Raw genomic sequence first — 13,513 nt, forward strand, 5'->3', positions numbered from 1 at the left:
CTACTTGGAGAACCACCAACAAACTTACTCTCAATATAGACAAAACCTATTTTATACTGTTTGGAAACAGAGCTACAAATGTACAGCTAAACATACTGATAAGTGATTCACCTATTTCTAGATACACACAGGGCAAATTTCCAGGTCTCCACCTAGACTGCAACCTCAAATTCCTAACTCACATAAAGCAAATACCCAAGAAAGTCTCCAAAACAGTAGGCATCCTCTCAAAGATACAGTACTATGTACCCCGATCGGCTCTTCTTGCACTATACTACTCACTCATCTACCCTTACCTCACCTATGGTATTTGTACATGGGGTTCAACCACAGAAAATCACCTTAAACCTTTAATAACCCAACAAAATACTGCAGCGCAATTGATGACAAACTCCTGTAATAGACAGCATACTCCTCCACTTTTCAAGAGTCTTAACTTACTCAATATACAAAACATCCACACTTATTATTGTGCCTACTACATGCATAGAACACTACACTCAAATATAAACCCTCCTCTCAAACTCCTACTTGCTAACTACGACAGAACACACAACCATAATTTTTTTTTTATTAACACACTGGCCGATTCCCACCAAGGCAGGGTGGCCCAAAAAAGAAAAACTTTCACCATCATTCACTCCATCACTGTCTTGCCAGAAGGGTGCTTTACACTACAGTTTTTAAACTGCAACATTAACACCCCTCCTTCAGAGTGCAGGCACTGTACTTCCCATCTCCAGGACTCAAGTCCGGCCTGTCGGTTTCCCTGAATCCCTTCATAAATGTTACTTTGCTCACACTCCTACAGCACGTCAAGTATTAAAAAACATTTGTCTCCATTCACTCCTATCAAACATGCTCATGCATGCCCGCTGGAAGTCCAAGCCCCTCGCACACAAAACCTTTCCTAGGCCGACCCCTACCCCGCCTTCCTTCCACTACAGACTGATACACTCTTGAAGTCATTCTGTTTCACTCCATTCTCTCTACATGTCCGAACCACCTCAACAACCCTTCCTCAGCCCTCTGGACAACAGTTTTGGCAATCCCGCACCTCCTCCTAACTTCCACACTACGAATTCTCTGCATTATATTCGCACCACACATTGCCCTCAGACATGACATCTCCACTGCCTCCAGCCTTCTCCTCACTGCAACATTCATCACCCATGCTTCACACCCATATAAGAGCGTTGGTAAAACTATACTCTCATACATTCCCCTCTTTGCCTCCAAGGACAAAGTTCTTTGTCTCCACAGACTCCTAAAAAAAGTGCACCGCTCACCCTTTTCCCCTAATCAATTCTATGATTCACCTCATCTTTCATAGACCCATCCGCTGACACGTCCACTCCCAAATATCTGAATACATTCACCTCCTCCATACTCTCTCCCTCCAATCTGATATCCAATCTTTCATCACCTAATCTTTTTGTTATCCTCATAACCTTACTCTTTCCTGTATTCACTTTTAATTTTCTTCTTTTGCATACCCTACCAAATTCATCCACCAACCTCTGCAACTTCTCTTCAGAATCTCCCAAGAGCACAGTGTCATCAGCAAAGAGCAACTGTGACAACTCCCACTTTATGTGTGATTCTTTATCTTTTAACTCCACGCCTCTTGCCAAGACCCTCGCATTTACTTCTCTTACAACCCCATCTATAAATATATTAAACAACCATGGTGACATCACACATCCTTGTCTAAGGCCTACTTTTACTGGGAAATAATCTCCCTCTTTCCTACATACTTTAAATTGAGCCTCACTATCCTCGTAAAAACTCTTCACTGCTTTCAGTAACTTACCTCCTACACCATACACCTGCAACATCTCCCACATTGCCCCCCTATCCACCCTTTCATACGCCTTTTCCAAATCCATAAATGCCACAAAAACCTCTTTAGCCTTATCTAAATACTGTTCACTTATATGTTTCACTGTAAACACCTGGTCTACACACCCCCTACCTTTCCTAAAGCCTCCTTGTTCATCTGCTATCCTATTCTCTGTCTTACTCTTAATTCTTTCAATAATAACTCTACCATACACTTTACCAGGTATACTCAACAGACCTATCCCCCTATAATTTTTGCACTCTCTTTTGTCCCCTTTGCCTTTATACAAAGGAACTATGCATGCTCTCTGCCAATCCCTAGGTACCTTACCCTCTTCCATACATTTATTAAATAATAGCACCAACCACTCCAAAACTATATCCCCACCTGCTTTTAACATTTCTATCTTTATCCCATCAATCCCAGCTGCCTCACCCCCTTTCATTTTACCTACTGCCTCACAAACTTCCTCCAAACTCACAAATGGCTCTTCCTCACTCCTACAAGATGTTATTCCTCCTTGCCCTTATACACGAAATCACAGCTTCCATATCTTCATCAACATTTAACAATTCCTCAAAATATTCCCTCCATCTTCCCAATACCTCTAACTCTCCATTTAATAACTCTCCTCCTATTTTTAACTGACAAATCCATTTGTTCTCTAGGCTTCCTTAACTTGTTAATCTCACTCGAAAACTTTTTCTTATTTTCAACAAAATTTGCTGATATCTCACCCACTCTCTCATTTGCTTTCTTTTTACATTGCTTCACCACTCTCTTAACCTCTCTCTTTTTCTCCATATACTCTTCCCTCCTTGCATCACTTCTACTTTGTAAAAACTTCTCATATGCTAACTTTTTCTCCCTTACTACTCTCTTTACATCATCATTCCACCAATCGCTCCTCTTCCCTCCTGCACCCACTTTCCTGTAACCACAAACTTCTGCTGAACACTCTAACACTACATTTTTAAACCTACCCCATACCTCTTCGACCCCATTGCCTATGCTCTCATTAGCCCATCTATCCTCCAATAGCTGTTTATATCTTACCCTAACTGCCTCCTCTTTTAGTTTATAAACCTTCACCTCTCTCTTCCCTGATGCTTCTATTCTCCTTGTATCCCATCTACCTTTCACTCTCAGTGTAGCTACAACTAAAAAGTGATCTGATATATCTGTGGCCCCTCTATAAACATGTACATCCTGAAATCTACTCAACAGTCTTTTATCTACCAATACATAATCCAACAAACTACCGTCATTTCGCCCTACATCACATCTTGTATACTTATTTATCCTCCTTTTCTTAAAATATGTATTACCTATAACTAAACCCCTTTCTATAAGAAGTTCAATCAAAGGGCTCCCATTATCATTTACACCTGGCACCCCAAACTTACCTACTACACCCTCTCTAAAAGTTTCTCCTACTTTAGCATTCAGGTCCCCTACAACCATAATACAAGACACAAATCACTCTCTGTTACGAACATAGTCAGTTGGTCCCTGGGTTATAGTGCTTTTCGTAACAAAATAACAAACTTAGTACAGTGGACCCCCGCTTAACGATCACCTCCAAATGCGACCAATTATGTAAGTGTATTTATGTAAGTGCGTTTGTACGTGTATGTTTGGGGGTCTGAAATGGACTAATCTACTTCACAATATTCCTTATGGGAAAAAATTTGGTCAGTACTGGCACCTGAACATACTACTGGAATGAAAAAAGTTCGTTAACCGGGGTCCACTGTACGTCTAGGGGTCTTCACTCGTAGAGGAAAAGGAATTTTCTTAGTTTCTATTTAATTTATTAATAATCATAATAATCACTTAAATCCACCTTTTCATATTTTGCACTATGAGTAGAATACTTTTACCATTTCTCATTAAAACATCACAGTACTAGGTCAAGTATTTACAAATGGCTCTGAATGAGTCACGAAATATTAGTACGTATATAGTATATATGCACAGGCGTTGCCTAAAAACTCGAACACATTAATAGATTTCTTATGATAGGGTTCACTTTAAAGTCCTCTTACACTACAGAGGCTTGCTCACTTGGCTTCACTTTCTCTAAGAGCTTCTCAACCGCCTCCTCCAACCAAAATAAGTATTAGCAGTAAGTTCCCGAAAATTCCGGGGATTTTCTAGGGAGGCGAATGGTGGTTTAGAGGTGGATACTTCCCTCGACCCTTCCTGGTCCAGAGGAAGGTATGAACTGAACAAAGTGAGGCTTTACCAGCCCACTTTGACTTGGTCGGAGCAGGGGTTAAGCAGCTCAAAACACCTACTGGTGCTTGGCCAGGTCACCAGCAGTTTGTACTAATTATATAACCTACCTATGTACAAAGCTAAGTAATATGACCAGATAATATTATGAAGTCGAGTAAATCTATTTTAGCTACTAATGGAATTACTCCTGAATATAATATTAAGTGAAATAGCAAAAAATAACATGTAAAAGTATACCACTGTGATAGTAACAAGTAGAAACAGTCTACTTAAACTGAACAACAGGGTGTAACACTCTCCCTGTGCAAAAATGCAATGCACGTAAAGGGCCCAAAGATCTGGAATTCATTATCAGAACACACTAAAAGACCCCTGCCTGCAAATCAATTTAAGGCCCAACTTGGAAATCTCATCACCCAGAATTAATCAGACAGGCTGTAACTAACCCTTAAACTGTCCAAACATAGATCTACGTTCACTACGTTTCACTCCCATTCGTAGGTTTCTTGTATTTTCCAATATTTTATTTTTTTCAAGAAACTTATGTGGCCTGTGAGACCAAAGTAAGGTGCAATGTACATACATACACTCGTTGTATGCAACACAATAACCACACAAACATTATTCTTATATTGTTTACAAAACTTGTTTACACAAACCAACAATACAAAAAATTCTTTATTACTAGTGTTCTATAATATGTATACAAATGTACAGTCACTGGACACTTTCCCAGAACTGCTGCAGCTTGTGGAATTTTTTGAAACACAGTGTTACACACAGAGGTGTTTTACACTTCTCGCACAAAACGAGTGACTCTGCGTTTCTGTGGGCATTTTGTGGTATGTGCACAGATGCAACACCTCTTATAAGTAGTTTTCTTGAAAGTAGGAGGCAGTTCTATGGGGTTGTGATCACCAGGCCTCAGACAAGAGGGTATGTGTTGATAATTTCACTGGTGCTGGTCTATTGCAGGTGTTGTTCCTTGGTACTTGAATATTATTTGTCTGATGACTGACAAACAAAATTCACCATATTTTGGTTTGTTGTTGGTCTTCGACTTATACATGTTATAAGCATTCAGCATTGAAATGTCAAGAAGATGAAAAAGAGTTTTATGTACCACTTATAACTCTTGTGAACACAATCAGCAAACCCAATCTGCACGTTACATTTGTCCACTAAGTACATATTGAGGTTGTAGTCCATCACAGCTGCAGGTTTTAGAATGGGTTCATTGGTCTCTCTATTCTGCCTGCCACTGTCTGCAATTTTGTTTCGGTGAACTGAAGTCAACAATGTGACATCACATTTGTCATGCCACCAAAATGCCATTATGTCATTGGCAGCAAAGGCCTGCACCTCACATCTGTGAGTGCCTGTGTCGAACCTGGGCACATGCTTATGATTTCCACGCACTGTGCCATACACGTTTGTCGTGTTCACTCGCAAGAAATCACTGAGTAAGGGGCTTGTGTACGTTATCAGTATGTATGTCCCTTACCAAGATATGGTTCCATCATTGTTTTAACCACATCACCAGAGATACCTAATAACTTCCTGGTATCTTGCAATGTACTACTGCCAGTGTACACAATTATATCCAAAACTAGACCACTTGTGCAATCACACAGTACAAATAATTTTATACCATAGCATTTCCTTTTGCTTGGTCTATACTGCTTGAACAACAGTCTACCTTTGAACAAAATCACAGACTCATCAATAACAAGCTTCCTGAAGGGATTAAAATACATACAGCTCTTTTGTTTCAGGTACATAAACACATTCCTGATCTTATATAACCTGTCATTTCTGTCAGGCCCTATTTTGTCTGGTAAGTGTAGCATACGTAACAGTAACAGAAATCGATTCACTGGCATAATGTCACTGAAATCTGGGGTTGAAATCAGGCGTTCTGTAAACCAGTATGTGGTGACAGTGTGCTTATACACATGTGGCATAAGCATTATTGTGGCAAAGAATAGATACAACTCTGCCACAGTTGTGTCCTTCCACTTGTGTAGGCGTGATCTTGGTGAAACAACTGTGTTTGCCTTGGTGTATCCAAAGTACGTATGTGTTACTTTGCCTGACAAGAATGTCCAATTCAGTAATGTGGGTAGCAGCGTGGTGCCACATGACTCAAGCCACCGCCAACACCACCACCACCTGCTGCCCCACGCACATTATCCATCCCCATTGTAACAATGTCATTGTCACCTCCACTATCAGTTCCTGGTGTAGGGCCACAGGATGTACTCTGAGATTTACTACTTCCCCTTGGAATGGCATATGGCACACTATCAGAGTGCATACTGCGTCATACATACCACCACTTAACTGGAGAATATTCCCCCCTCACTGTTGCTACTCAAATTGCATTCAATAACTTAGAAATCACTATCACTGTCATTTTCACTGCTCACATCTGAGTCCCGTACACTGGAAAATAGTTTCCTCTTTTGCCCTGGTAGAGGTGAACATGAATGAGATGCCCCAGCACCAGAGGTGGAAGGTTGTGGGTCATCTGGGTTTTCATCACTAATTACGTTATCCTGGGCACTGCTTTCGGTCACACCCTCCTCAAAACCATGAAATTCACTTTCACAGGCACTTCCATCGGTGTTAGAACTATCACTTGGGAACAGAAGATTCCCAGTTCGCTGGGGAGTAAGGAGCTTCTTACCACTAGGCATGGTGAAACAAGGCATACTGAAATGGCCTTCCCACAATGCACCACTGGGTCCCCAATTTTTTCATTATGCGCACACCCATCACACAGACCCATTATCTCACATGTGGGCCTACCAGCTTTCTCCTGCTTGATTTGAAGCCGCTAGAATTTTCACATATTATTACATCAAAAACATTGGCTTGTAAGATGTATATATGTGACAAAAACAGTCAAAGGGCTAAGAACAATTAAGAATAGAAAAGGTATATAAAAGTACATGTATGTGTATACAGAATGAAAGTAGAAGTTTATGAGCTTTACCTGTCATCTTACATGTTCATGAGACCGAAAGAAATGATCAGCAATCCTACTAGAGTGCAAAAAATTAGTAGGTTTCCACTTCACACCTAATGGACAGACAATAGTACCTCCCTGGATGGTTGCTGTCTACCATCCTACTACTAAGTATGCTGACAAAGACACATACATGTATACATTAAAAACATACAAACCTGAGAATACACAGCGACAGGATCTTGAGAATTGTTGGTTCCCAAACCAGCCATGACAGATGCTGGCATGTAGCCAGCACCTGTTTGAGAATTGTGACGATTCAGCAACACCAACTCCACTTGTCCCATGCCTGTGTCCTCCTGCCAAAGGAAGAGCAATAGCCTATTGGTAGTGACAATAATGCATTTTATGTATTGCATGACTAGATATAGTAGAAGAATCAGTCTGTGATGGGATTCCCTTTAGATGGAAATTATTCATTAAGGGTGGAAACACACCTATGTTGCACCAAGTGAGGAGATTATTTTTTACAATAGCTATTTCCTATATAATTTTATATTTATGTTTTATCCTAGTTGCTTTTCACTTACGAGCCAGCATGTGCATACCTATCATTAAACTCCTACTATGGCTACCTGTAAAAATACAGTAGACCCCCAGTTTTCATAATTAATCGATTCCAGAAGGTCGGCCTAAATCTGAAATGGCCAAAAACTGAAGTAATATTTCCCATAAGAAATAATGTAAATCCAATTAATCAGTTTCAGACACCCAAAAATACTAACAAAAAATACATTTTACATACAGAAGACAACAATGAGAAATAAATATGACTAATTTTAATGGTAAATGAACATTACATATCTTTATTGAAGACTCTTGTGGGCGAGTAGTACGTATTTATTTGTAGTCCCAGCGGGACTACATCCCAGGCGTAAACCTACTGGCTACATACACTGCGGCCTACAGCCATATTATTACCATCGATATACTATGTTCACTGAGTTTAATCGTTTCTAACAACTACCTTTAGATGCCATCATAAACAAAGGGAGAAGTACAGTGGACCCCCAATTATCATAATTACTGTAATCTGTTCCAGAGAGTGTGACTAAAACTGAATTTGACAATATCCAAATTCATTTTCCCCATAAGAAATAATGTAAATCCAATTAATCCATTCCAGACACTCAAAAGTATTAAAAAACAAAAATAAGTTTCATACATCAAATACAGTGGAATCTATACTTGCGAGTGCATCCACGTGCGAGCTTTTCCAAATACGAGCAGTCGATGGGTCGATTTTTTGCTTCCATACGCGAGCTCTGTTTCTGGCGTCTTTTTAAGATTTGCCTAAAATGGGACACGGTATTGTCACTAAACATGTTGCAGATACGGCTTGTATCAGCTTTATCAGGGTGATACTTTTCAACAAAAGTTTGCAACTCATTCCACCTTGCACACATGTCCTTAATCACTGAAGAAGGCACCTTCTCCCCTCTCTCTTCCTCCTCCTCTGAAGCAATTTCCTCAGCTGTGGTCTGTTGCTGTTCCAGATGAAGGTCTTGCAGCTCTTCAGTGGTTAGCTCTTCCCTGTGGTTCTCCACCAACTCTTCCACATCCTGGCCACTCACATCCAACCCCATGGACTTTCCCAAAGACACAATGCATTCCACAACAGGCATAAGGTCGACAGGGTCAGCCTCAAATCCTTCAAAATCCTTCTCTTGGACACATTCTAGCCACAATCTTCTCCAAGAAGAGTTCAAAGTCCTAGAAGTCACTTCCTGTCAAGCCTTAGCTATAAGGTTTATGCAATGGAATATACTGAAGTGATCCCTCCAGAACTCTCTTAGGGTCAATTCAGTGTCCAAGATCACTTCAAAGCACCTCTGAAACATTGCTTTCGTGTTGAGTTTTTTGAAGTTTGAAATGACCTGTTGGTCCATGGGCTAGAGGAGAGTTGTGGTGTTAGGAGGCAAGAACTTCACTGTTATAAAACTAAAGTCCCTAAACAATTGATCTTCCAGGAGCAGGAGCATTGTCCAGTATCAGGAGGCACTTGAGTGGCAAGTTATTTTCCAGGAGGTATTTTTTCACACTCGGGCCAAACACTTCATGGACCCAATCAAGGAAAATTTGCCTCATGACCCATGCCTAATTATTAGCTTTCCACATCATACACAATTTACTCTTGACAACATTGAAAATCCCAGAGTGTTCAAGAAAAACAGTGATACACGAGTAAAGACTTCACTTTTGACATCCCCACTAGCGTTACCACAGAACAAAAGAGTTAGCCTATCCTTCATAGGCTTGTGTCCTTGCAGTGCCTTTTCCTCCTGCGTGACGTAGATCCTCTCTGGCATTTTCTTCCAAAAGAGCCTTATTTCGTCACAAATGAACACTTGTTGGGGGACGAATCCTTCAGAAATAACAAAAAAAGGCACAATACCGTGACTGGAACGATACACAAATAACCCGCACATAGAAGAGAGGAGCTTACGACAATGTTTTGGTCCGACTTGGACCATTTACAAAGTCACACTAGCGAAAAGGAGAGAGGGAGGGGTATATATAGGTTGGCGGCGGTGGCAACAGCAGCAGCAGCCAGTCAAATACCAAGAGGAGCACTGCAAGCAAGAGGGTAAGAGCAAGAACACAAAGGGGGTAAAAAAGAAGGAACAAATACACAAGGCAGAAGGGGTAAGTGGAAGAGAATTCTTCCTCCGTAAGCCATGCGTGTTGTAAGGGGCGACTACAATGCCGGGAGCAAGGGGTTAGTAACCCCTTCTCCTGTATATATTACTAAATGTAAAAGGAGAAACTTCCGTTTTTCCTTTTCGACCACCCCGCCTCGGTGGGATATGGCTGGTGTGTTGAAAGAATATAAATATATATATATATATATATATATATATATATATATATATATATATATATATATATATATATATATATATATATATATATATATATATATATATATACACACACACACACACACACACACACACACACACAGTGGACCCCCGCATAACGTTGGCATCGCATAGTGTTAAATCCGCATAGCGATACATTTTATCGCTAAAATTTTGCCTCGCATAGTGCTAAAAAATTCGCTCAACACGATTCGTCCAAGACACATCCATGCGGCCTGAGCCAGCCTCACTTGTTCTGCCAGTGGCATTGTTTACAAGCCAGCCACCGTGGTAACATTCAAGTATACAATCGGAACATTTCGTATTATTACAGCCTTTTTATAGTGATTTCACCTGAAAAATAAGTGACCATGGGCCCCAAGAAAGCTTCTAGTGCCAACCCTACAGGAATAAGGGTGAGAATTACTATGGAGATGAAGAAAGAGATCATTGCTAAGTATGAAAGTGGAGTGCGTGTCTCTGAGCTGGCCAGGTTGTATAGTAAACCCCAATCAACCATCGCTTCTATTGTGTCCAAGAGAACGGCAATCAAGGAAGCTGTTCTTGCCAAAGGTTTAACTGTGCTTTCGAAACAGAGATTGCAAGTGATAGAAGATGTTGAGAGAGTGTTATTGGTGTGGATAAACGAAAAACAGATAGCAGGCGATAGCATCTCTCAAGCGATCATAAGTGAAAAGGCTAGGAAGTTGCACGAGGATTTAATTAGAAAAATGCCTGCAACTAGTGGTGATGCGAGTGAATTTAAGGCCAGCAAAGGTTGGTTTGAGAGATTTAAGAGGTGTAGTGGCATACATAGTGTGATAAGGCATGGTGAGGCTGCCAGTTCGGACCAAAAAGCAGCTGAAAAATATGTGCATGAATTCAAGGAGTACATAGACAGTGAAGGACTGAAACCTGAACAAGTGTTTAATTGTGACGATACAGGCCTGTTTTGGAAGAAAATGCCAAGCAAGACCTACATTACTCAGGAGGAAAAGGCACTCCCAGGACATAAGCCTATGAAAGACAGGCTTACTCTTCTCATGTGTGCCAATGCTAGTGGTGATTGCAAAGTGAAGCCTTTATTAGTGTATCATTCTGAAACTCCCAGAGCATTCAGGCAAAAGAATATCCTCAAGGCTAATTTGTGTGTGCTGTGGAGGGCAAACAATAAGGCATGGGTCACAAGGGACTTTTTCTATGACTGGTTACAAGAAGCATTTGCCCCCACTGTGAAAAATTACCTAACTGAAAAGAAATTAGACCTTAACCCTTTCAGGGTCCGTCCCGTAGATCTACGGCTTTACGTTCAGGGTCCAAACCGTAGATCTACGCCATGAGCTCAGCTCACTCTGATAAACTGTGAGTGGTACATTTGGGCCTAGATATGAGAGAATACATCTATGTGGTATGTGTGCACCACATAAAACAGATCCTGCAGCACACTGTGTATAATGAGAGAAAAAAAATGAAATCATGATTTTTCGATTAAAACAGCAACTTTGCAGTGTTTTTTCGTATGTTTTTTATAGTTGTATTTGCGATTTCTTGATCTCATTTGATAGAATGGAAGACATATTACAGAAATAGAGATGATTTTGATTGGTTTTAGCACTGGAAATGGCTTGAAACTGAGCTCAAAGTAGCAGAAATGTTAAATTTTTGCCGATATTCAAGAGTAAACAAACGACCTCACACGTCTAATACACACCAGCTGGTGGGTCTAATATACATTCACAAATATGGTGATGATATTTATACAATTATTACAGTATTGCATAACAGTAAATCTTCTATTTTTTGGTGTGAATAAAAATTCATTATGTGAATAAAAAATCAAAATGGAATTTATTTGTAAAGCCTCAAAACATAACTAATGAACAGAGGAAATGTTAGTTTAGTGCCAGGAATGCCTACATTGTTCATTCTGGACCCTATTTTGAAATTGGAATATTTTGAACTTTGTGTTAAATTGGCCAAATTAACAATTTCCGATCACTTTATTTTGTAGTTGAAACAGTTGACTTGGCGATTTCTTGTGCTCAATCGATAGAATAGAAGTAATAGTAGTGAAATAGCTAAGAATTTGGTTGATTGGAATAATGTAATTGGCCTAAAATGGGAGTCAAAGTCGGCAAAATCGCCGATTCGTAAATATCGCTGACACATCAAAATTCGCGAGAGCATAATTTCGTCAATTTTCCACCAAATTTCGTACTTTTTGTTTTATTACCTTCACAAAAAATTTCTCTACGATTTCATAAGAAAAAATAACAAATTTTTTTTTTTAAAATTCTTGGACACTGGTGCGTGACTCCAGATTTGGGCCTTGGACCCTGAAAGGGTTAAGTGCCTCCTGGTGTTAGACAATGCCCCTGGTCATCCTACAGACTTGGCAGAGCGACTTTGTGGGGACATGAGTTTCATTAAGGTGAAGTTTTTGCCTCCTAATACCACTCCTCTCCTGCAGCCCATGGACCAGCAGGTTATTGCAAACTTCAAAAAACTGTACACAAAAGCTCTGTTTGAAAGGTGCTTTGTAGTGACCTCAGAAACTCAATTGACTCTAAGAGCATTTTGGAGAGAGCACTTTAATATCCTCAATTGTGTAAACTTTATAGGTAAGGCTTGAGAGGGAGTGACTAAGAGGACCTTGAACTCTGCTTGGAAGAAACTGGCCAGAATGTGTAGACCAAAGGGATTCTGAAGGATTTGAGGCTAACCCTGAGAATCCTATGTCAGTTGAGGAATTAATTGTGCCATTGGGGAAGTCCTTGGGGTTGGAGGTTAGTGGGGAGGATGTGGAAGAGTTGGTGGAGGAGGACAATGAAGAACTAACCACTGATGAGCTGCTAGATCAACTTCAACAGCAAGAGGCCACACCTGAGGAAATTGCTTCGGAGGAGGGGAGAGAGAAATTGAAGAAGTTGCCTACTTCAAAGATTAAGGAAATCTGTGCAAAGTGGCTTAAAGTGCAAACCTTCATGGATAAAAATCACCCTCAGACAGCTATTGCAAGCCGTGCTGGTGACTATTACACTGACACTGTTGTGAAACACTTTAGGAAAGTCATAAAGGAACGAGAGGTACAGGCCACTATGGACAGATATGTTGTGCGACAGAAGTCCAGTGACTATAAAGCTGGTCCTAGTGACATTAAAAGAAGAAGGGAAGCAACCCCGGAAAAGGACTTGACACCTCAAGTCCTAATGGAAGGGGATTCCCCTTCTAAACACTAAAACCATCCAGTCTCCCCTCCTCCCATCCCATCAATCATCACCACATCTTCAATAAAGGTAAGTGTCATGTAACTGTGCATGTTTTCTTAAGTTTGTGTGTATTAAAATTAATATTTCATGTGGTAATTTTTTTTTTTTTCATACTTTTGGGTGTCTTGCACGGATTAATTTGATTTCCATTATTTCTTATGGGGAAAATTAATTCGTATAACGATAATTTCGCATAACATTGAGCTCTCAGGAATGGATTAACCCTTTGAGGGTCGACAGGCCCTCTCCGAGACTCGTTCTCAGGGTC

At 40.3% G+C, this 13,513-nt stretch overlaps 1 protein-coding gene across 1 annotated transcript in view; it reads right to left on the reverse strand.

The window, feature by feature from the left end:
* The window catches only part of LOC128698293 (uncharacterized), a 618,270-nt gene that overhangs the window by 76,383 nt on the left and 528,374 nt on the right, over positions 1-13,513 (reverse strand). The window contains exon 3 of the mRNA XM_070098678.1: positions 7,274-7,414. Coding sequence (XP_069954779.1) covers positions 7,274-7,414 — 141 coding nt within the window. The remainder of the gene's footprint in view (positions 1-7,273; positions 7,415-13,513) is intronic.

This window comes from Cherax quadricarinatus, chromosome 63 (genome assembly GCF_038502225.1).
Source record: "Cherax quadricarinatus isolate ZL_2023a chromosome 63, ASM3850222v1, whole genome shotgun sequence".
In the NCBI taxonomy this organism is placed as follows: Eukaryota; Metazoa; Arthropoda; class Malacostraca; order Decapoda; family Parastacidae; genus Cherax; species Cherax quadricarinatus.